A 14,104-nucleotide genomic window follows, 5' to 3' on the forward strand; every position below is an offset into this window, starting at 1 on the left:
ATGATTTTCACAGATTCTCCCAATGTAGCCTCCCAGTAGTCTCCCTTAGCCACTAGGGGGCAGTATAAGATCACTGAATTTTGAGGATGAATTTTCAAAGCTCGGTGCATCTGTACCCCCCATACCAACGTGCACAATGATATTGTTTTTATCACTGGAACTCACCGGGATGTGTCTTGTTTTCAGGAACCACTTCTCCCGGAGCTCCATTGCAGCAGGGGGCCAGAAGGGCAAGTCCTACTACACCATGACCTTCACTGTGACCTTTCAGCACAAGGACGACGTCTGCTACTTTGCCTACCACTACCCCTACACCTACTCCACCCTCAAAGTACGGCACCGGCGAAACCTCTCTGTCCCACCCAAAATAACACTGCAACAGTGTTATACCCCTACACCTACTCCACCCTCAAAGTACGGCACCGGCGAATCCTCTCTGTCCCACCCAAAATAACACTGTAACAGTGTTATACCCCTACACCTACTCCACCCTCAAAGTACGGCACCGGCGAATCCTCTCTGTCCCACCCAAAATAACACTGTAACAGTGTTATACCCCTACACCTACTCCACCCTCAAAGTACGGCACCGGCGAAACCTCTCTGTCCCACCCAAAATAACACTGTAACAGTGTTATACCCCTACACCTACTCCACCCTCAAAGTACGGCACCGGCGAAACCTCTCTGTCCCACCCAAAATAACACTGTAACAGTGTTATACCCCTACACCTACTCCACCCTCAAAGTACGGCACCGGCGAAACCTCTCTGTCCCACCCAAAATAACACTGTAACAGTGTTATACCCCTACACCTACTCCACCCTCAAAGTACGGCACCGGCGAAACCTCTCTGTCCCACCCAAAATAACACTGTAACAGTGTTATACCCCTACACCTACTCCACCCTCAAAGTACGGCACCGGCGAAACCTCTCTGTCCCACCCAAAATAACACTGTAACAGTGTTATACCCCTACACCTACTCCACCCTCAAAGTACGGCACCGGCGAAACCTCTCTGTCCCACCCAAAATAACACTGTAACAGTGTTATACCCCTACACCTACTCCACCCTCAAAGTACGGCACCGGCGAATCCTCTCTGTCCCACCCAAAATAACACTGTAACAGTGTTATACCCCTACACCTACTCCACCCTCAAAGTACGGCACCGGCGAATCCTCTCTGTCCCACCCAAAATAACACTGTAACAGTGTTATACCCCTACACCTACTCCACCCTCAAAGTACGGCACCGGCGAATCCTCTCTGTCCCACCCAAAATAACACTATAACAGTGTTATACCCCTACACCTACTCCACCCTCAAAGTACGGCACCGGCGAAACCTCTCTGTCCCACCCAAAATAACACTGTAACAGTGTTATACCCCTACACCTACTCCACCCTCAAAGTACGGCACCGGCGAATCCTCTCTGTCCCACCCAAAATAACACTGTAACAGTGTTATACCCCTACACCTACTCCACCCTCAAAGTACGGCACCGGCGAATCCTCTCTGTCCCACCCAAAATAACACTGCCACCCTCAAAGTACACTGTCACACCAGCATGTACTCAGTCTACGTGGTAAATAGCGGCCAGTTTTTGCTGCATTTGCAGTGCGTACCACTCCGTGTATCACATCGCTCTGTCCCGTTACTCTGAGATAGCAGCAGAATTACGCTTCTGCAAATTGAAACCACCATAATTTAACGTGGGTGTTTCCAGCTTTGTGAAGAGAGTCAGTGATGGAAACGTTTTTGCGGTCGTGCGGAATTGCAACATCCTGGCATTTTTTTCCTCCCCTGCCACCGTCCATGTGAGTGATTCTTGGATTTCCTTTCACTTTAGATCCCATGTTGTGCCGGCTGGTTGGCTCTGGACACTGGCGGGCTGGGGGTGGGCAGGCTGCATGCACATGCTTTCCATTTAGGGTGCACACGGCACACAGATGGAGGAATACTTTGTGAATATATCTTCTTTCAAAGTGCCTTGTGCCACTTACATTTCTGCCCGTGTCTGTCATTTGAGCTGGGTACAGGCAGGTATAACACGAGTAGGTAATGCCATGTACAGTACCTGCGGGGCCCTTCCTGGGATCTGAACCCACATCCCCTGGTGTTTTGGTCGCATGTCCCGCCGCTTCCCCCCCCGAGACGGTCTCTGCCCAGCAAGCTTGGCATAGTTCCTGTTCGATCTCGCACAGATGCACCTGCAGAAGCTGGAGGCATTGAGGACCCCCCAGATCTACCTACGGCAGGACGTCCTGTGCGAGACTCTGGGCGGGAACAGCTGCCCCCTCCTCACCATCACCGCCATGCCTCAGTCCACCAGCAACGACCAGATCTGCCAGTTCAGTGAGTGCTCCCCCCCATCACAATGGGTTTCTTAAAGTAGTTGGCCTTTACCTGACACCAACTCCTGCTCAAGCCTTGCTAACGGAGTCCCCGTCGACTCCCCGTCTTCTCCGACCACGCAGGGAACCGGCCGTACGTGTTCCTGACAGCGAGGGTCCACCCCGGCGAGACCAATGCCAGCTGGGTGATGAAGGGCACACTGGAGTTCCTGATGGGCACTGGCCCTGTGGCCCAGAGCCTCAGAGAGGCCTACATTTTCAAGATCGTCCCCATGCTCAACCCGGACGGCGTGGTCAACGGGAAGTGAGTCTGCACCTTCGGGACGTCAGCTTAGGCGTGTCCCCAGCACCTGCAAGTCGTTAGGCCTTGATTAAAGAGTCGGACCTCAGTGGTGGTGGCCAGAGCAGCATAACGAGGCTCTTTCCCTTCATTTCTGTTCGCCTGCATATTTGCCAACTCTGATGAACTGATGGGTGTCACTGCTGGTGTGAATTAAGGGATCTGCAGAACTCGGGACGCTCTTACTGACGCAGAGCTTTTATAAGCGTCTTTATAAATAGTTTACATCTCTGGAGGGATGCTGTGCCTTATTAATTAAAGACAGATGGAAAAGGAAAGCTACGATTTTTGTTTGTAGACACTAATGGGTTTAATGGCACTCATTTTTACTCATGTTCATTTAGCCAGTTAAAGTAAATGTAACAGTGTTTCCACTGTTTCCCACTACTTGGATGGGATCAAGATCTTTAGCAGTTGTGTTATTATTCATCTGACTCATTCATTTCCCCTCCTTAAAATAAACTGTAGCCAGCAGCTGCTGGTTAAGCCATTTTGATGGCCTGATTCCATTTGTTACTTGCAGAAATCCCTGCAGCTTCATCACTCAGATCGCTGATAATTGCTGTGTTTTGGCAGCAGCCAAAGCAAACTTGCTAACTGTAAACACTCAAGTACTCATACTTACATTTTGCACTTTATTGTTTAACCAGCTGACTCAAACCTGTCATGAGGCTTAATGTCCCCTGTCATCTCAAACCCCCTCCCCAGCCACCGGTGTTCTCTCAGTGGGGAGGACCTGAACCGCCAGTGGCAGAGGCCCAACCCTGACCTGCATCCCACCATCTTCCACGCCAAGGGCCTGCTGCAGTACCTGTCTGCTCTCCAGAGGGTGCCGCTGGTAAGGATGGCCTCCCTCTGCCCGACCAGATAGGCCTCAAATGCCAGTGACCGGGGGCCTGCTTTTCCCACAAGTAGATTTCCATCCAAATTCTCTGGGTAGGTAGTCCCTAGCTGTGGACGTTTAGTGCCAGTAGGTGCGGGTCATGCTCAGTCCCCTCCCCCCCACCACCTAAAAACTGACCTGGGTTTAGGCGTTTGTGATTGTCACAAGGAAGGCTGAGTGTGTGTGGTTCAGCATGTTACGTGGAGGTGTATGTATCATTCCCAACCCCCAAAACCTGACCTCCATTTCAGATAACGATTCTGGAACTTAATACTCAATGTCCTGGAATATAGATTCTTCTGTGAAGTTGTTCATTGTAAGGATAGCCTACCCCCCCCCCCCCCCACCTGTGATTAAATGCACTGTTCCCCCTCCACTCATATGTCTAGGTTTACTGTGATTACCACGGTCACTCTCGGAAGAAGAACGTTTTCATGTATGGCTGCAGCATCAAGGAGACCGTGTGGCAGACGGACGTGAACGCCACATCTTCTGACCTGCACGAAGACCTGGGCTACAGGGTCAGGCTCACCCCTCACCCCTCACCTCTCACCCCTCACCTCTCACCCCTCTGCCCATCGTCCGCCCTGCCCCTCACACCTGTCCACGCAACGGCAACACAACTACTGGTTATTAAGTCACTGTAGTTAGGAGGAATTTTATTGTAAAAAGCCTGTGGATTCCAGACAAAGCAGTTAAAAGACACAGAGCATCATGCAGTACTTATCCTTTTTAAACAAGGATAACATTCACCCGTAATCATTTATCTGGGGCCTGATCCCGGTGAGCCAGACTCTGCTTCAAGGAGCTCCACCCGTTGGTGGAAGCAGGAATTGACTCCACAGTACCAGAGGCGTGGGGGCATGGGAGGGGGGGTGTATTGTGTGCATCACTGAGCCACTGTGCTGCTCCTGAAGAGTACATATTAAACTGATTTTAGGTTCCAGACAGAGGCATCTCCTAAACGTAACGACCGCCGTATGGTGCTGAGAGTTTATCTACAGGCCTGAAAAGTGTCCCTTTGATCAGAAGTCCCAGTGTAAAGACACACATGGTTAACCAGAACAGGACACAGAGACATGCCATGCTATACCGCGATGTGATGTAAGGGTCAGCTGACAGACCCTGTTAGGGTCACGTGAGACAGTAAAGCTCAGGGGACATAAAGCGCAGGCCTTGTGGGGCTGTACGGGCACAGTGAACACAAAAGGGCAGTTAGCCGAGCGGTTAGTGACATGACACCGTCCCCAGAAGGCTGCTGGTTCGTGTCCCAGCTGCTGCTTATCTTCACTATGTAATCTAGTTATCTAATGGGTTAAAACCTGTCACCAAACAGGCATCTCATTAATCATGCTTTTAACTAAAAAGAGATTTATGAAAGCTGTTGTTTTCAGAAGGATGTGTTCTGCTGTTTGTCAATGTTTAAACAGGCTCCTTTTTGACTGGTAATGTGTGGTTTTGGCCACTAGGGGGATTATCATGCTGTGAATCCTTTCCGAAAAATCAGTCTCTAGCTAAATAGCTGCTCTGACCTTTTCAATCAGTGGTTCTCAACCCAGCTAGTCAACATACTTGTTCTAGTTAACCAGCTACATGTGTGAGCCAGGTAACCGAGGCTTTAATAATAGTGACAACAAGTGAGCGAGTAAAATCGAGGGTGCAGGTGGTGGCACAGAACAAAACTTGGCTGGTAGGGTTTGCAGACCGTGTGGGGAAGCCCTGCTTCACATGCTTCGCTACCCTGCCCGTCCTTTTGCTCCCACCCCCGCCACCCCCCCAGACCCTGCCGAAGATCCTGAGCCAGATCGCACCCGCCTTCAGTATGGCCAGCTGCAGCTTCGTGGTGGAGAAATCCAAGGAGTCAACGGCACGTGTGGTGGTGTGGCGTGAGATCGGCGTTCAGAAGAGCTACACCATGGAGAGCACACTGTGTGGCTGCGACCAGGGCAAGTACAAGGTATGGTGGCTGCAGAGGGACACACAGGGTGCCGAACTTTGCTGGGCATTTCAGTAGCCCATGGTTTCAGGGGCAAATTACGGTTTTAAAGGCAGAACATACTGACTTTTGCTACAGGTGCTTTTTTTGTTGTTGTTTTAAATTTATTTTTACTGAGAATTTTGTGGTCTTGCATGTTCTCCCCGTGTCGTGTTTCCTCTGGGTACTCCGGTTTCCCCCCACAGTCCAAAAACATGCTGAGGCTAATTGGAGTCACCAAATTGCCCATAGGTGTGTATGGTGTGTGAGTGAGTGGTGTGTGTGTGTGTGTGTGTTTGCCCTGCAATGGGTTGGTATCCCATCCTGGGTTGTTCCCCGCCTTGCGGCCATAGCTTCCGGGATAGGCTCCGGACCCCCCGCGACTCTGAACAGGATAAGCGGTTTCAGAAAATGGATAGATGGATAGATGTCGTGGTCTCCGATGTATTATTTCCAGGAGAAATATCATCTGCTTCCTACGATTAAATGTTTACTGGGGCTGAGAACCACAGCCTTCCTGTGTTCTGTACCCCTCTTGCCTGTTCTCCGGGACAGCAGAGAGAGGAACAGGAAAAGAAACACAAGGCAAGTTAGCAGTGGATGTTGATTTAAGCGCCAATTCAGCTTGATATTTGTCACGGATCAGAGGCCATACAGAAAACACACACACAGGTGCACGCACACACACACACACACATGAATCCATCTCTCACAGAAAATGACCTTGTTGTATTGAATGCTTCCAGACCACACTGCCTCTGTTCAGAATGATCCTTAGACAGGATATATCACCATTAAAACTGGCTAGCAAGCAGAGCAAACAGCACGAATGGGAAAGTAGCCGGGATCCAGCTGAGGTCAGACAGCGGACTTGTGCACTAATTAAAAGCAGAACATCACTAAAACCCGAAATAAGCCTGAGGAAGTCCAGATCATATCGCAGTGCTGGGTGAGCGATGAAGGCAAGAGTTGCGGAACCCTGGCTCTCGTCTGTGAGCTGGTCCTGGTGCTGGCACTGGTGAGTCCTTCCTGTTTCACCAGGTCATGTGACGCACGTGGCTCACAGGTCAGCTGACTGGCTACCCCGCACGTACCGTACGTAGGGATTCACGCTCACATTATCTGTAGTTCCGTACTGGCTTTTGTCCATCGGAATTGCCAAGCAGGCGGCCGGTTTTCTCAGACGTCGGGCAGGATCTTTCCGTCTATTTGAGTATGCTGGTTGCCAATGTAAACAGCCTATCTGGGACAGTCCCGTCCCAACCCACGCAACGCACCCCCTGGTTTGAGGTTCATTGTCCCCTCTGCCTCGGTTGCTGCCCCCGCCACCGACTTGGTGTTCCAGGCAATGTTTACACAGATGTGCGGCAGGCTTTCATCTCTGCATTCTCACGATGCGGCCGGGCCTTTCTCGCGCCCGTGTCTCTGCACAGGGCCTCCAGATCGGCACCCGGGAGCTAGAGGAGATGGGAGCCCAGTTCTGCGTGGCGCTGCTGAGGCTGAAGAGGCTCTCGTCCCCCCTGGAGCTCCGGCACGCCTCCCATTTCCTGGAGGCGGAGGGTGACCTGATCGAGACCAGCTGCAGGAACACCAGGTGGGCTGGAGCCCGCGGCTGCTTGCCTCGCCCCCTACAGGCCGTTTGTGCTGAGTGGTGAAATTACGAGGAGTGTAATTCACATCCTTTAAATCTTTACTAGGACTAAGTAATGAGAAATTCAGCCTCAGCTCTGAGAAAGAGCGTTTATGGTTAAAAAGGAGATAAATTATCAGATTTGAACAAGCAGATGAACAGATAGTCTAACTGCACATTGCTGCATTATTGTAATTTCATATAGTTAATTCCCTTTAAAATGATGCAAATAATTATGGTTTAGTACATTTATCATGGCCAATTGGGCAAATGATTAGGGTTAAATACTGTTATCTTCAGATCTGGTTTAACTTGGGATCAGTGGTGATCAGTACATTAGTGAACTAGGTGTTAACATCACGTATGTTAACATGTGACACTCAGGGTTATGAGCTACAAACCCCCTCCTTCAGAACCCCCCCCCATCACATCATACACTTGAATGCAGGGTTTTTTTAGTGTGGAGTTCAGGGTTGAGATCAATCGTCTCAAACCTACTTAGGATTTCAACAGGCATCATAAAGTGTGATTTATTGGGCTGTAATCTTTGTCTGCAGAAATCCTGTTCCATACGTGGAGTTTATCGATTTGATCTTCATATAGATTTGCCGGGATCGTAAAGTACAGTTCGGGGTCGAGAGGGCCCACTAACTCCTCCATTACGAGGCAGAAAGGGGGGGGGGGACTGAGAGATCGGCTTACCTGCTCTTTTCTGTGACTGTGGGGCAAGGAGGTGGTTGTGTCAGCTGCAGCCCCCAGTTCACACGCTGTCTCCAGTCTCCCTCCTGCAGGGCAGAGCCTGAAAGCTGCTCTGGAATGGCAAGCGGGTGATTGTTTTGATATCTCAATGAGTAAAATGCAAGATATTTCGATGGAAATGTCAGCTTTTGAATAGTTATGAACCAGACTTTGGGTCCATTTGCCCTTGGTTCCGTGTCAGAGCGGGTGCTGGCTGCTGTACACCCACTTGGGCACTGAGGGGGCGGAGATCCGCTGACTTCTCCAGAGGGACCCCACGCCCACCCAGCAGTCAGAGGTGAGCCCTCCTGCCCATGCTCCCTGACAGGGGGTCACCGACAGGGAAACGCGACACCGGCCGTGCCGTGTGCTAGTCTTCCACCTCGTTCGATCCCCGTCCGCTCTCATTGAGCGGGTCACAGTCTCAGGCCACATCCCCTGCAAACCCCCGTATTTACTCTCAACTTGGCGGAACACCAAACACGCCGGTCAAGACCCGCCGCAGCTCTGAAGCTCAGTGAAGGCTGCGGCTGCCTGTGTATCTCTGAGGGAGTGGCAGAGGCTGGGATGGGAGGCCATACTGAAGGGGCTCAAAGGGGGTGACATCACAGACACGCCAGAGCCTCTTTTAGCGCCCTCTATCCTCCATACTCTGTCCTGCGTGGTCTTTAAATAGCTTTTAAAGGCTTCCTGATATCCCTGTGCTGAATCCTTCACATCCAGTCTCTCTCTCAGACATGCACTCAGCAGGATAATAAAAGTATTCCGTGCGGCTACTTTTACGAATAGGCCCTACAAATGTCTGAGGTCATGTGATGCTCCATCCCTTCATCGCGCTCATTTAAAAGTCAATTAAAGGTGAATTCTGCTCTAATACCCTATTAAGTTGCCTTCTGGATGATGTAGAGATTCAAGGAGGGGCTTGAATGGAATGGTCATCAACCAGCAGAGATCCACCAACCCAGGGTAGAACGTGGAGGATTGAAATTTACCATGATTGATTCTTTTTTTTCAAGCCTGATTTTGTTTTTAATGACTTTTAGGTGTCAGCTTGGTGGTATGTCTCCCTTTATCTGATGGAGATGCTGTTTTTCTGTCACTCTGCCTTTGACATGGTACTGAGATTTTATTTGCCTGGTTGGTGTGGTCAGTGAGTCACACTGCGTTTTAACTCTTAACCAGCAGCTTCGGTGCGCTTCCCCATCTCCATGGCGACCACGGCCTTCGCAAGCAGCCCAGTGTGATGCTGACGCCTAGCCTGGGAAGAGCGATCTCTGCTATGTCTGGCTGTGTGGATGGAGAAGAGGCAGATCGCTGCTGTGTTTGTGTGGGTGGGTGGAGGGAGACCCTCTCTGTTGTCAGAGCAGCGTTAGTCCTGCGTGGGAGTTATGCAGGGAGAGGGGAGGAGCCGTTTCCCACAATGCTTTGCAGCATGAGTGACCTGCACCCGCAGGCAGCTCTTAGTCTCGGTGTGACCAAAGCTCCTGGGTCATTTCAAATTTAGCGCAGTGAATGTTTATGGCTGCTTAATGGCAACGGTTAAATCGGAATATCACTAAATGACGCTCATGATTTATTCAGTAATACGACATGAGACTGGAGGAACAAACACCCAGGCGTTGATCGAGCACAGTCCACCGGCCCTGAGTTTCCAGGATGTTCAGCCTGCTGTCCTTGTCAGGATCTGACATCGTGGGGAAAGACAGGCCTCTGCTCATGCCTCACGAGGGTCTCAGAGACAGCAGCCATTCTGCCTTTGACTCTCAGCTGATGTGGGTGCTGGAGAGGGGAGGGGAAGAGGAAGGAGACTGGTCAAGATGGGGTATGAGACATGAGGGGAGTGAGAGAGCGGGAGTGTGTGTGTGTATGCACGTGTTTGCGTGTGTGTATGTGCGTGTGTGTATGTGTGTGTGTGTGTGTGTGTATGTGCCTGCCTGCCTGCACATGAGCACGCTCAGAGCCTCCTGCACTCGGCCCGGGTTCATCAGATGTGGGGAAACCCAATCTGAGTTTTCACTCAGCTCCTGGATCAGAACCAGTACTGCTGCTCCCAGGGGCCGGTTGGGTTTCCCCAGATTGTCCATCATCCTGTCAGAGGACAGCCCTTCCTGCAAGGGACACACGGGCACTGCAGTTACACGCACACACAGGGAATATAAAGTGTTTATGGGCATATAAAATGTGCTCATGCATAAATCCCAACACATACCCACATGGAAAATCCTACTTTTCGTATGGAACTCAGACACACATTCTGCTCATTCACACACAAGATCAACGCAGTTTCTGTACACTGTGCAAATTTTGGTTGCCAATGGAAGAACAGGTAGAAATGCACCTTGTGCCTGTTCTCAGTTCACCACGGGACGCCTCAGTTGGGCCGGGCTGCCAGTGGAGACCTGGAGAGCGGCTACGCGGTACCAAGTGGCTGAGTGTGTTGACAGCTGCCGGCACTCTGTCCTGTGTTGGGATAAGGAGGCAGCGTGATTTCCCCGGAGTGCGCGTACGTTAGCGAGGCCGAGAAGCTAAACGTGAGGGAATCACGATCTGCTTTCACGGTCGGGGGTGAGCAGGCTGTCAGTGAGTGTCTGAGAACTCAGAGTAGAAAGATCCGAAAAAAAATAATAAGATGTGTGTCCCACTAATGGGTTAGAGCGCGTGTGTCAGGGCTTAGGGTGGGTGGAGTCATCAGAATTGTGGAGTACTCTATGAAATATTAAGAACCACTCAAACCTCCATGAACAAATATCTCTCGTCATCCTTGGAGGCAGATACTGATATCGAGGACGCCTCTCATACGCATCACCGATGCTCAGCCTGCCAGGTCACCCTCTAATGGCACCAAATCACTTTAGCTCCTCCCAAGGAGTATTTTAGCTCCTTACCCCAGGAGGCAATGCTCCTTGCCGTGCCGCTTGTCCCGCGTGAGTGAGATTATGTTACGGCAACGAAGAATGGCGTCGGTCTCTTGAGGGTTATGGGGGTGTGCTGGCTGCCGCTGTGCTCGTCTTGGCAGTGCGTTATTTCGGGGTCCCCTGTGCTATTAAACCATTAGGAAGATGGCGTTAATCATCGGCCCTGTCGGGGTCAGGGGTGGCCTTTGCATCATCGTGTCAGGTGGTGGATGCAGCTGAGGAGGTGTGATGCAGTTTTAGGGAGGCCGCTGGTCTGAGCCAGTTCATGCCACACGGCGGCCCAGCAGGCTGGGTTTTTATGTATTATTATGGTTTGTTTTTATCCCTGGATGAGGCTTTGCAGCACCCACCCTAACTGTTCTCCTGTAGGCTGACTCCTTAAGCAATGCTATTTGTCGGTGGGGGTTCATCAGATCTTGTAGAGACCTTTGGCACATGTTACCTAATCCAGTGAGAGCCCAGCCACATTTTGCAAGCCAGCTGTCTCTTATTTTAATTTCTTTACTGGCACTAAAAATCACAGCTACCATGGCGAGAAGCCGGATCGGCTCATCGGGCCGGCAGTGGAGCTCTTTCCGGAATCAGAGGGTATTGGGGTTTCTGGGCTCCTGCATGTCCCCAAGTGGTGGGACACCTTGGGGGAGGGGGTGCACGCAGAGATACACCTGATAAGCCATTTCAATAAGGTGGCACATTCCCAGCCTTGGATGTGCTCTCGGTTGCCATGGGGATGTGTTAAGCAGCATTCGCTGCACTCATATACTTAAGAGGTGATGCATTCTTTGTTGCCATGGCAATGTACGGCACGGTAACCATCTGCTAGGCCCCCACCTCCTGATTTTGTCTATTCATTTTGTCGTGTTTTTGCCTCTCCTTCCCTCAGTTCCACCACCTATGTGCTGAAGGAGGACGAACCGTCCTTCATGGAGGAGGTGGACTACAGCGCTGAGAGCGACGAGGAGACCGACCCTCAGGAGAACCCTGGCGACGAGGAGCACCTCTCGGACTCGGAGGCTGTACAGCAGCACCCATTCACATGAATGTCTGGAAGCTACTCTCCCTCCGTCCCATCCCCGGGCTTGTGGGGGGGTGTCTGTGCTCCTGCACCGGGCGCGGGGTGGGGGGGGGGGGGAGGGCGCTTTCCACGCTCCCCCCTGGTTCACAGCATCCCTTCTGGTGCATCTCAGATTGTAGCGTTTCCACGTCGGCCTTCTCTCTCCCTTCCAAATGGTGTTTAGGGATGGCCCATTACTGGTGCATTATGGGATGTAGTACCAGTAATTGATCTGCCTTCTCTCTCTTTCTTTTCTAATACAGTTTATGCAGAAGGATAACATGTTTACACACCTCAGAATACAGACCTAAGAATCAGAAGACAACCCTCTGTGCAAAGAAGGTACTCAGTGGGAAAATGGTTACACGTCCTGATTATATGTTTTTCTCTGGCAAAAGTATTGCTGAATAAATAGCAGGCAGTTGCCATAATAATTACGGTTACCCATTACAGTATATCTGCTTATTCACTCCAGAGTATATCACGTGCTCAATATTAATGCTAACTGGGTAATTGATAAAAATCTGTGACTTCAGTGGTGCGTTTTACCAGATAGCTGTTTTGTTTTAGCAGTAGATGTATTTTGGCTGTCTATGTACAGTGAGTGCATGACTATATAATGTCCCTAATTTATTCCGTTTTATTTGTGGGGAAAAGGAAAGCCTATGTTTAGCTCCTGGAGGTGTGTTTGTGCCATTTGTGAATGAAGTTGTGTGATATACAGACATGCACAGCTTTATTCTGTAGCATTAAAAGCTTTATATTACCACAGGAGGACAAGTAAGTCAAACTTTTTACTTGATTGTAACTGCACCATGCTGAAGTGTGCAAAGAACCATGAGAAATAAATGCAAAAGCCCCCTTATATGGCACAATGAGCTTTTTTTTTTTGTTTCCTTTTTAAAAATTTATTCATTTGGTCTGTTTTTCTTTAGGTAGAGGGGGTGCAGGGGTTAGTTGAGTGAGCAGGAAGAGAATAAACCCACGATGCTGTAGATTTGTATGGAGGGCAGGGGGGGGGGAGTTCACCTCCCTTAGTCAAAGTCATATCTGCTCGCGTGTGGAGGTTTTACTCAACCCTGACAGCTCTGACTCCCACGTGGACAAGAAAGGCATGACAAATGGACCTAAAAGCCATCCATCAAAAGACCCCCCCCCCCCTCCTTCCAATGTTTGACTTTCATGGGGCTACACAGTCTCACCTTCAAGGCTGTGTGGTATAGGGGCAAGCCAGGATGTGCTGGAAGGGGGAGTGGGAGGGGTGGCTCTAGGGCAGTAATGGGAGCTGGATAAAGACTCGTGATTTAAACAGCCTGACACAGCAAGTAAACACAGCTAAACAGTTAGCAGGTCCAGAGCTCTCTGTGAGCCTGTCTCAGAAGGGCCCTGGAAAAAGGTCACGTGATACAAGCTCACTATTTACAAAACATTATTAGAAAGGCTGGTTACAGACACAGAACACATTGTAAGATTGAATTCCAGCAGATACTAGTTTATAAATGACAAGCAGGTACAGAAGATGGATGGATGGAAAGATGATTGATCTTTTACAGTATGTCATCGCCTATCAGGGCATATCGGGGTGCCTTCTCCTTTTTTCCTGAATGTACTACTCTGGAGAAGCTCATAGATCAGCTACCACAAGGCAGCAGGACTCATCCATCTATCAATCAATCAATCTTCTAACCGCTAATCCTGGGCAGAAGGCTGGAGCACACCCTGCATGGGATGCCAGTCCCTCACAGGGCACGGGGCTGCGGGACACCCTGCATGGGATGCCAGTCCCTCGCAGGGCACGGGGCTGCGGGACACCCTGCATGGGATGCCAGTCCCTCACAGGGCACGTTACAGATGCACCCTCTGCAACACAGGGAGAACATGCAGGCTCCACATGGCAGGAATCACTTTCTTTGAAATGAATCATGGGTCAGCCCAGTCAGGTTTTCTGTTTGTTACATTGGCAACACAATTTTTTGCAGAAGTTTAATGAACAAAGAAGCAGTGAGGATAGTCCAGGGAAGGAATCTTAACCGTGAAAAGACTAGAATCGAGGTGAAGATTTCATACAGATGTCAACTTTGATTCAGTGAGGGTTTTCAGGTCACGCAATGATCCCCAGAATTCCAAAATCAAGTTGTTCTTAATGAGCTTCAAAACAAAATACAACCATGATGCTTTATAGACATTATTCTGGGAATGGTTTCAACATTTTCAA

At 50.2% G+C, this 14,104-nt stretch overlaps 1 protein-coding gene across 8 annotated transcripts in view; it reads left to right on the forward strand.

The window, feature by feature from the left end:
• The window catches only part of agtpbp1 (ATP/GTP binding carboxypeptidase 1), a 34,364-nt gene extending 21,597 nt beyond the window's left edge, over positions 1 to 12,767 (forward strand). For 6 of the 8 annotated variants that reach the window (XM_072708014.1, XM_072708017.1, XM_072708015.1 and 3 more), the window contains 9 exons: positions 187 to 331; positions 2,205 to 2,355; positions 2,478 to 2,658; positions 3,403 to 3,532; positions 3,967 to 4,098; positions 5,358 to 5,534; positions 6,986 to 7,146; positions 8,123 to 8,218; positions 11,719 to 12,767. In XM_072708014.1, coding sequence (XP_072564115.1) covers positions 187 to 331; positions 2,205 to 2,355; positions 2,478 to 2,658; positions 3,403 to 3,532; positions 3,967 to 4,098; positions 5,358 to 5,534; positions 6,986 to 7,146; positions 8,123 to 8,218; positions 11,719 to 11,875 — 1,330 coding nt within the window. In that variant the 3' untranslated portion in view covers positions 11,876 to 12,767. The remainder of the gene's footprint in view (positions 1 to 186; positions 332 to 2,204; positions 2,356 to 2,477; positions 2,659 to 3,402; positions 3,533 to 3,966; positions 4,099 to 5,357; positions 5,535 to 6,985; positions 7,147 to 8,122; positions 8,219 to 11,718) is intronic. The other 2 variants (XM_072708020.1, XM_072708021.1) reach the window with 1 other exon arrangement.
• The last annotated feature ends 1,337 nt before the right edge of the window (positions 12,768 to 14,104 follow it).

The sequence above is a fragment of the Paramormyrops kingsleyae genome, chromosome 2 (assembly GCF_048594095.1).
Source record: "Paramormyrops kingsleyae isolate MSU_618 chromosome 2, PKINGS_0.4, whole genome shotgun sequence".
Classification (NCBI taxonomy): domain Eukaryota; kingdom Metazoa; phylum Chordata; class Actinopteri; order Osteoglossiformes; family Mormyridae; genus Paramormyrops; species Paramormyrops kingsleyae.